The sequence below is a fragment of the Cervus elaphus genome, chromosome 30, assembly GCF_910594005.1.
Source record: "Cervus elaphus chromosome 30, mCerEla1.1, whole genome shotgun sequence".
NCBI classification, from domain to species: domain Eukaryota; kingdom Metazoa; phylum Chordata; class Mammalia; order Artiodactyla; family Cervidae; genus Cervus; species Cervus elaphus.
Window position 1 is genome coordinate 67,126,489 of NC_057844.1, and position 9,037 is coordinate 67,135,525.

A 9,037-nucleotide genomic window follows, 5' to 3' on the forward strand; every position below is an offset into this window, starting at 1 on the left:
GAAATGCTTTAAACGGTCTGGATGTTTTCAATGGGCTCTGTTCTACTGGTTCATGAATGCCTTTTTTTCCCTCCAAGATAATACAACTACTTGGTTTTTTTTTTTTATCTTCTTTCCTATTCACGATTAAAAATGTGATAAATCAGGTTTTTGGCTCTGAATAACAATGGCTTGATTTAGATTTCCTAGTAAATCTATTCAAAAGTGAAACAAAGACTGCCTTTGGAGGATACCTTACACTTCACCTGGACCAGGCACGTAAGGGCAATTCAGATAAAAATCTTGTTAGGAACTCAACAAGAAATAGAGGAGTTTCTCTTTTCCCTGGTTCAGGCTTTATTTAAACTCTTTGTTCAAAAAAAATGAACAGAGTGATAGTCGGGTTCTAATTTACAGATATAGTTTAGACGTCTAATATTAAATTAGAAGATCACACAAGAAAAACCATTTACACATAAAGGTTAAAACCAATACTTAAACTTTCAAAAACTTTATATTACATAAAGCCAAAATGAAACTAAATACATGTTAGCCAACTTCATTCACAAACAGTAGTCAAAATATATACACTTAAAAAGAAAAAAGCTACAAATGAGGTTCTTTTCTCTAAAATGTGTTTTATCATCATTTGCAAATGAATTGCAGGTGATCTAAAAAATAAGCTAATTAGGGAGAGAACTCCAAAACACATTTAAGCGGTTTGAGTTGGTGGAGAAATGCTAGCTGAAAGAAGAGACATCTGTCAAAACAATTCTGGTTTTTGTTTTGTTTTGCTAAATAATAAATATATAATTACCACTCAGACAAAAAAAGTCTGATTTAGTCTTAGATAAAATTGCGGGTCTGAAATAGTCCCGCAATTTTTAAAAGTTAACTTTGACATTAGTTCAAAATGTTTGAGAGTCGAAAACTGACTCAAATTTAGGGCAACGCAAATAACACATTTTCAGGCTTAATGCTTTCACGGACATATACACATTTACAATCTGAAGGTGAAACTCAGCCATAATGAGAAAATAGGAACAATACCTTTTTCTGTGTAAACTGTGTCAAAAATTCTAGCGAGTGGACTCAGGGAGACTTCTAGTAGATTTTTCTTTTTTTTTTTTAAGGGAGAAAAGCCAATTGACAACTTTTCATTTCACACACATTTCTTGTTTGCGGTCCTTGCTCTTGAGAAAGAGCTCTTGGTCTGATTTGCATATGGTAGGATAAACAAAAGAAACCGTGATCGTCTCACACACAAAAGGCCAGATTCGAGCCGGTCACTGGTCAAGAATGGATCCGGTCTAGGGGTTCTGCTTGAGAGAACAGAGATTTGCAAAGTTCAAATAGTACAAATAGGGAGCAAGGCTGCTCGGAGCCATCCCGTTCCAAGAAACTAATGACACAGATCAGCTTTTCCCTTGTGCCAACCATTTCAGACCTAACATTTGAACAGAGTGCATGCAACACAGACCAGGAGAAAAGAATGATAATAACAAAAACAATGGGCAACAAAAGCAAAACCGACAGTAAACTTCCCACAGAGAAAGCTGGAAAGCCCAACATGTTAAAAAAAAAGTTACTCCTCCACCTCTGTGGGCCAAAACGCAACAGGTTCCGAAGTGCAAAGCAAACAGCCACCGCTGTCGGATACAACTGCCCTCTTGAAAGTTGTCTGCGGGGTGCAGGTCTGAAAGGATCCTGTCGAATTCACACGCACACTCGCCCGCGCACTCGCGCGCTCGGCCACTCGCGCCCCGACTGGCATCTATACATCTTATGTACACACACACCGGGGGGCCCCCGTCTCGGGAGGGCGCGTGGGGAGGCCGCAGAGCTCGTACCTATACATATGTACACGTGGGCACACCAGTCCCGGCGAGGCCGCCCCGCGGGGGTCATAGCGCGGCGGCGTAGGCCGCGGGGTAGGGGTCTAGCTGGGGCTTGCCCATGCCCGGCAGCAGGATGTAGGCGAGCGGCGGCTGCAGCCCGGGGCTGGGCCACGCGCTGCAGTTGCACGGGATCATGTAGCCCGGGTTGCCCGGGCTGGGGTGCGAGTGCGTGTGCCCCCCGGCGGCCGCGGCCGCTGCTGCAGCCGCCGCCGCCGCGCCGTGGAAGGCGCCGGCGCCCGCGGTCGGGTAGCCCAGCGACGACGCGTACGGGAGGCCGGACGAGGACGACGAGATCTCTGCCATCTTGGAGCCCAGGTCGAGCAGCGAGTAGGGGCTGCCGGCGGCGGCGGCGGCGGCGGCCGCAGCGGCGGCGGCGGCCGACTGCGGGAAGAAGACGCGCGCCGCGGCAGCGGCGGCGGCAGCGGCCGCCTTCTCGGGGTTGGCGAGCAGCGACTCGGGCACCAGGCCGCCGCTGCCTGCTCCCGCGTGCAGCCCGGCGCCCGCCTTGAGCGCCGGGTGCTCGGCGTCGGCCACGCCGCCCAGGCCGTAGGGCACCGGGAAGGCGAACTTGTCCTTCTTGAGCAGCGTCTTGGGCTTGCGCCGCGGCCGGTACTTGTAGTCGGGGTGCTCCTTCATGTGCATGGCGCGCAGGCGCTTCGCCTCGTCGATGAACGGCCGCTTCTCCGACTCGGTGAGCAGCTTCCACTCGGCGCCCAGGCGCTTGCTGATCTCCGAGTTGTGCATCTTGGGGTTCTCCTGGGCCATCTTGCGCCGCTGAGCCCGCGACCACACCATGAAGGCGTTCATGGGCCGCTTGACGTGGTCCACCGGCTTGGACATGCTGTCGCCCTGCCGCGGCTGCAGCCCGCCGCCGCCCGGGCCGTCGCTCTCGGCCCGGAGGAAATCAATGTTGGCTGTTGGCGGGGACCCGTTCGGCCCGCCGCGCCCCACTTTTCACACCGGCGTCGCTCCCGCCGGGAGGAGGGGGCCGAGGGACCAGCCCCGGGCCGCGTCGCGCCCCCTGGATGTTCTGCGGTGTCCGGCCGGCCAGGCGCTCAGGGGTGGGAAAAACAAAATCCTCCCCGGGGCACGAGAACTTCTCGGCGGTGTCCCCACCCCCACGGTGGCAGTTTGCCCTTTTCTTTGTGTCCTTCCTGTCCGGTGGCGTCCGCTCGCGAACTCCCCGCAGGTGGCCGCCACCCAGCAGCACGGTCCCCCTCCTCGGTCTTTCCCCTGTTAAATGCACAGCGGCCCCGAAAGTTGCGTCGCGGAGGCGCCACCAAGTTGAGCGGAGGAGTCAGCCGCCGCGTGCTGCCAAGTGCCAAAGGGGGCTCTCGGCGGCTGGAGTGTTTGGGTTCTCCTCGGTGACTTTCTCATTTGACAGTGGCAGATGGGGGTGGGGGAGGAGGGGGGGGGCGGCCGGGAGGAGGAAGAGGAGGGGGGTCCGGGCGCACCGAGGGAACGCAGAGCGCCGCAATGGATATAAATACAAATACCGCGGCACCGGCCGGTCTTCCTCGCTTGCAGCAGGCGGGATGCGCTGATGGGAAACCCCCTGGTGGGCTGGGGTTTGGGGGGGGAGCTTTCCGCACCCCAGCACCTGGCTCGTGGGTCTTCCTCTCCGGCTGCGGGTCGGGGCAGGAGGTTGGCTGAGGATTCAGCAAGCTTGGGATCGATCTCCGGGCCTCAAAGGAAATCCTCCCGGCTCGCCGGGGCGGCGCGTCTCGCTGTCCCTGGAGCCATGCCGGCTCGGCTCTCTCCAAGCCCCTCCTGGCGCGCCGGCCGACTCGGGCACCCGGAGCGCGCTGGGCGCGGAGCGCAGGCCAGCCCTCCGCGCGGCGCCGCGGGCCAGGCACCGGCCGCGTCCCACTCGGTCCTCTGGGCCTCCGCCCGGGACTTACAACTAACTTCGCCCAAGTTTCCTGCGCCGGCGCCGCCGCGCCCCTCTCGGCGCGCTCGCCTCGGAGCGTGCGCCCGCGTGCGCTCCGCACCCAGAGCCCCTCTGGGCGGGCTTTCTCGGCCGGAGCCGAGCGGGCGGAGGTGCAAGAGGAGGGGGGGCGGGTGGCGGATGGGTGGGTAGGATTTAAAGAAGGCGCGCCATCACCTCAGTTCGCAGGTCCGCGCTGGGGCTGCTCCCAAATTGCCCCTCTCCTGCAGCATTGGGGGCCCCTTTCCGGCTCAGGCCGCCAGCCCGCCGCTCCCGAGGCGACAGGAGCCCTGTGCACGGGCTCAGGTGAGTGTCGCTACCTGCGTGTACACGTGCCCGAAGCCGGCGCTGGGTGTGCATGGCCGGCCGCCGCTGAGTGTGTGTATATCTGGGGGCACGCGGAGGAGGTGGAGCCCAGCACTTGGGGAGGGAGGAGGGACCAGCCGATCCTCCTCCCGCTCCCACACCCTCAGGACCGCGAATTAAACAGGATCCCCGCCGCCTCTCCCCCTCCTCACTCCCCCACCCCCAACCCCCACCCTCGTACTCCTCCTCCCACCGGCTTTTCACTTGAGAACAGGTTTAGGCGACCGGAGAGTTCGGAGCGCGCCGCCGAGTTTGCGCACTGTTTGGCTTCCGCCACCCCTGGGGTCGTCCCGGCCGCCCCTGCCGGCCGGAGCAGCGGTGGTCGCGGTTCTGGGATCCTCTGCCCTGGAGGAAGGAGGCGCGCACGTGGAGGAGAGCCTCGCGCGCTTCGGAGGAAGAGGGGACGCAGCCCAGAAAATGCTGGAGACTTTTCCTAGCAAGAAGGTGCTTCCTTGGAGGTCCAGATGTTACTTGCCGCAGATGCTTCGCGAATTTTTTGGCACTGGTGATGCACCCAGTGGGAGGTAGTGGAGTGAAAGATAACTGAGGAGGGGCTGAGCGTGCGCCTGGCAACCCTTTCGAAAAGGAACTAGCCCAGACTGACAACTGGCATCCTTGGCCGACTCTTCAGATCTTTTAAAATTCTGGGGGTTTGTTTTTATTCTAGTCGCTAGTCATCCATATGCTGATCGGTTTATGGTACAGTTAGCCTCACAGTATTTCACGCACAGATAGGATGAAGGTGTTCAAAATCAGTAAGAAGTATAAAACGTTTCTCTGAAAGACAGAAGTGAAAAGTACTAGTCACTGTGTACTGGAATATTTTTATGCTGTTAAGAACAATTTCCTTTAGTAGGAGCAGCTTTTTCCTTTATATTTGACATAATGCAAAGATCAAACAGCATGATTTTGTTTGCAGATTTTCCTCACTTCTTGGTATGCTTGCAGCACATCTTCTAACACGATCAGTCTGGAAGTTGCATTCACAAGTTGGCCTGCCCTTCAGGGGGAACTTTCTTGCCTCTTTGGCAGTGTGGATTTGACCTAGCCATGTGGTGTGTGCAAGTAGGAAGTTCTACAATCAGTTAACTCTTTTAAGTTTTCCCTGCAATTCATGTCCAGTTCGAACACAAACACATATGCAGGTATAAAGAACTGATTGAACTTAAATAAAAACATTTTTAGGCCATCAGTTTTATTTAAAAGTTAGCCTTGTTTTATTGCTCATTTTAATAATAGAAAAGTGATTGTTGCTTTTTTTTTTTTTTTAGTTGCTGTGATGACATACAGAAATGCAAATCATCAGTGAAATGTATGGGAGTGACTCTCTTTCTTAAGATACCACACAAATGTTTACTTTGCATCAGCCCTTGTATTGCTAAAACAATTGGACTGATTTCTTTAGAACCATATTCCTTTACAGGCTCTGTAAAGACACTCTGTTCACAGACTCTGGGTGGAGCAACTGTTAAAACCCTAGCAGGAGTAATTATATAGACTAGAGTATTAAATATACTGTTTCGTGATGATAAACTATGAAACTATCATCCCCGAGCTTTTAACCTACTAACTTATATAATAGGTTTGAGACAAAATATACACTGTCATACAAAGGACATATATATGTATAGGGGCACAAGATGTGAAAACTGTTACTAAGATTATTGTGACTAAAGTTGAGTCTAATCTTGAAAATTATTTTGATATATACAAAAGGATAAGGACTGAGAAACATTTTTATATTGGTGAGTTAAATTATTGTGTATTTTCAAATTTAAGTTTAGAAATCAATTGCAATAAATTATTACCATGAAATGTTTGCATATATGATTGAAATGTATGCCTGGATGTGAAATATCTTATAAAAATAAAATGTATAAGCTTCCTAGGATATGGTTTTATGAATTGTGTGGTATTGCCTGTTTAGTGATATTAAATGAACCAGATTTGAAAGTTCTTAAGTTCATGAATGTTGAACTGTGGGGAGAAAAAAAAAAAAGACGTTCCCGTACCTAAAAAGAAAATAGTTATTTGTGTGCTTGTTTGCTATTCACGTAATACAATTTCACACTAGGAAAGGTATGGTTTTCAGTTTTGGTTTTTAGGGGATCAGTATTCTTGGCCTAGAGCCTTTTCATCCAGGGAGAGGTCCCCAGGATAAACCCTCATGGAGGACAGCAGCAAATCACGGCTGCTATTCACGGGCCTCATGCCTCTTGACTGAGTCTGGTTAAGCTTTTCTCCATAAGTTTTCTTGCCATTCCCTTTCTTATGTACTGAAATGACGATTTAGTTTTAATGTCCACAGAGCTTACGTTTGAACTCATGGAACCTTATATATTTGTTCTTTTACATTTCTCTGCCTGCGTGTATGCTCAGTGGCACCCGACTTTTTGTGACCCCGTGGACTGTAGCCCACCAGGCTCTTCTGTCTGTGGGATTCCCCAGGCAAGAATACTCGAGTGGGTTGCCATTTCCTTCTTCAGGGGACTTTCCTGACCCAGGGATCGAACCCGGTCTCCTGCATTGGCAGGTGGATTCTTTACCACTGTTCTTGTACATTGTGACCTAAAAGTGAAAAAATGCCAAGATATGGGAAAGAGAGCAGTCTGTGTGAGTGGACAGTGAAGGAAAAATACATTGAAAGAGAATTAGAAGTTCTATGGGCTTTATATTGCCAAGCGGATGGCAAGCACCCAAAGGACCGTGTACTCCATCCGTGGAGCCTATACAGGCTCTGTATTTGCCTTGTGGCCAAGGAATACCCGTGACCACAAATATATCTATTCTGCAGTTGAGAGGCAGACCCTTTCTCAGACAAAGTTTGGGGAAAAGTCTGCAAAGTCACTTTCTTCTTTTTCCCTTAGGTCCTCCCTGTGAATGGTCTTTTTTTCAATTCTAAAACTTTCACTAGGAGGCAGCAATGAGATTGTTGGGGAATTTTTTTTTTAAATACCTTGGCAATGCCAAAGTGACTGGCTTTCTTCTTCTTTCTCTTTCTCTCCTATAAAAGGGAGGGAGGATATTTGGATCCCAACAAAAGACCCCGGGCTCAGAGTGAACTAAATCATTTTCCTCCCTTCATCGATTCCATCTCCGTTCTCACTGGATTTTCACCCAGATGGCTCATTGTTACATTTTTCTAGAACCATGGAGGTGAAACCCCAGCAAAGAAAGCAAACTGGCAGGGTACTGAGAGGTGCCCAGGTGGAAGTGACGGTGGGAAAGGTGATGCCTTCAAATGCAGAAGCCAAGTCATGACACCTGGAGCACTGGGAGCAGACACTGGAGTTAAGGGAACTTTGGGCTTCTGGTCTTAAGCAAGTGCAAGGAAAGAATTCATAAGCTTTCAACCTGCATAGAAAAGTAATACAGCCTGTTTGTCCTGTTAAGGAGGAAATGAGCAAACTGACAAAAGCCAGTCTCAGGCTTTTGTTACAGTTCTCTAATCCTACTCCTTTAGTTCCCTAGTTGTGTTCCTATCATCCCCACCCCGACCTGCCCCCATAAGGGGGGAAGAAAACCCCAAACACATGGTCCACATAAAACCTGAGAGATGAGAAATTAAGTCAGGTAGTCATGGTTAGAGTGAATGGCTGCAAGAGCGACCTTTGACTGGTTACTGCTAAATTTTCATTCTTTTGAGATTTCTGTCCCTTTATTCTTACTGCTCCTGCCATACTGGGACTATACAAATCAATTATGAGAATGCCTTTCTTCATTCCTCCTTAGCAGTACTCAACTCAGGCTGGCATTTTCTAAATGAAGTTTACCTAGATGGCAGAGCAAGAAATACAAAATTTAAAAGCCCATTGTCCCCCCCCCCCCCCCCCCCCCCCCCACCGCCTCCACCAAATAAAACAGCTAAGGGAAAAAAGCCAATACAAATAATCCAAGACAGACAACTTCACAAAGTACGATTTCAGTTCCTGAGAATACTGTGAAAGCAATTGACTTTTCTCTAGGATAAGTGCTTTTTTTTTTTTTAAGTGGAAGAGAGCTAACATTGAACAAAACCAGAAATGATTGAGGAGGGTTGAACAGTCAGCATGTCATATAATGAAGAGTCCTTCCAACTCATAGTTTTCAAATGAGAAGACTGGATTCTGGTGTGGTAGGCTTACTTGTAAATTTCACCACCATGTGTGCCCCGGTTGATTTTGAGAAAGATAGGAATACTGCTTAAGTCTTCCAGCAGGGTGTTGGATAAGCCATGTTTTTGATTTTACAGAGTCCCTCTGTCTGGTTGTTCTTTCCAGCTTCCAGACCTCCTTGACCTGTGTGTTACTCCCTCTTAGGTTCAGTTTCCTATCTGAGGATGGGTCTGCTTTGATAAGCAGTTTGATTTTAACTATCACTTATTGCGTTCTTAAGACACCATCCCTTTTGCATTCACTATCTTATTTAATTTTTAGGAAAGCTCTATGAGGTAAGAGTTATCTCAATTTGCAGTTGGGAAACGGAGCCTTAGAACTGATGTTTGAGTAACTCACCCAAAGTCACACAGACACAAGTGAAAGAAGTGGGGTGTGAACTAAGCTGATGCTCTTCACCAGCACCACTCTGAGCTGAAGACGCAGCTGCTTCCTGGCTCAGATTCTCAATCCCACCTACTTCCTCAAGCCTCCTTGTGACTCACTCAGCGCCATGCTTCCTCTGAGAGAGAGTGGCCGAAGGGAATCCCTCCAGTAAGGTGTCCCATGCCTACAGCAACCTGGTGCCCAAGGTCCAGTCCTGGTGCCCAGCAGTCAGCTCCCCAGCTTCTCCTGTGGTTGTCAGCACGGGCTTGGTCTCAGCTGCCACTCAATATCCCTCACTCCCCAGGCTTCCCACTGCAAACTCTGACTGATTGCCAGTGCCAAACAGA

The 9,037-nt window shown here is 50.1% G+C and overlaps 2 protein-coding genes across 2 annotated transcripts; one reads left to right on the forward strand and one right to left on the reverse strand.

Moving 5' to 3' along the window:
- Positions 1–1,747: 1,747 nt before the first annotated feature.
- Positions 1,748–2,985, reverse strand: SOX21 (SRY-box transcription factor 21). The gene has a single exon (XM_043891662.1). It carries the CDS (start codon positions 2,715–2,717, stop codon positions 1,884–1,886), a length of 834 nt encoding a protein of 277 aa, XP_043747597.1. The 5' UTR covers positions 2,718–2,985; the 3' UTR covers positions 1,748–1,883.
- Positions 2,986–3,353: 368 nt separating this feature from the next.
- On the forward strand, positions 3,354–6,059 carry LOC122686687. The gene is made up of 4 exons (XM_043891876.1): positions 3,354–3,484; positions 3,539–4,110; positions 4,385–4,614; positions 5,119–6,059. The coding sequence occupies exons 1-4, from the start codon at positions 3,354–3,356 to the stop codon at positions 5,128–5,130; spliced, it is 945 nt and encodes a 314-aa protein (XP_043747811.1). The 3' UTR covers positions 5,131–6,059.
- The last annotated feature ends 2,978 nt before the right edge of the window (positions 6,060–9,037 follow it).

Bases quoted from the DNA above. Each gene is read 5' to 3' on its own strand.
- SOX21 (XM_043891662.1), bottom strand. From the start codon at position 2,717: ATGTCCAAGCCGGTGGACCACGTCAAGCGGCCCATGAACGCCTTCATG.
- LOC122686687 (XM_043891876.1), top strand. From the start codon at position 3,354: ATGGATATAAATACAAATACCGCGGCACCGGCCGGTCTTCCTCGCTTG. The intron at 3,485-3,538 runs GTGGGTCTTCCT...CTGAGGATTCAG, and splicing joins CGCACCCCAGCACCTGGCTC to CAAGCTTGGGATCGATCTCC. The intron at 4,111-4,384 runs GTGAGTGTCGCT...ACTTGAGAACAG, and splicing joins AGCCCTGTGCACGGGCTCAG to GTTTAGGCGACCGGAGAGTT.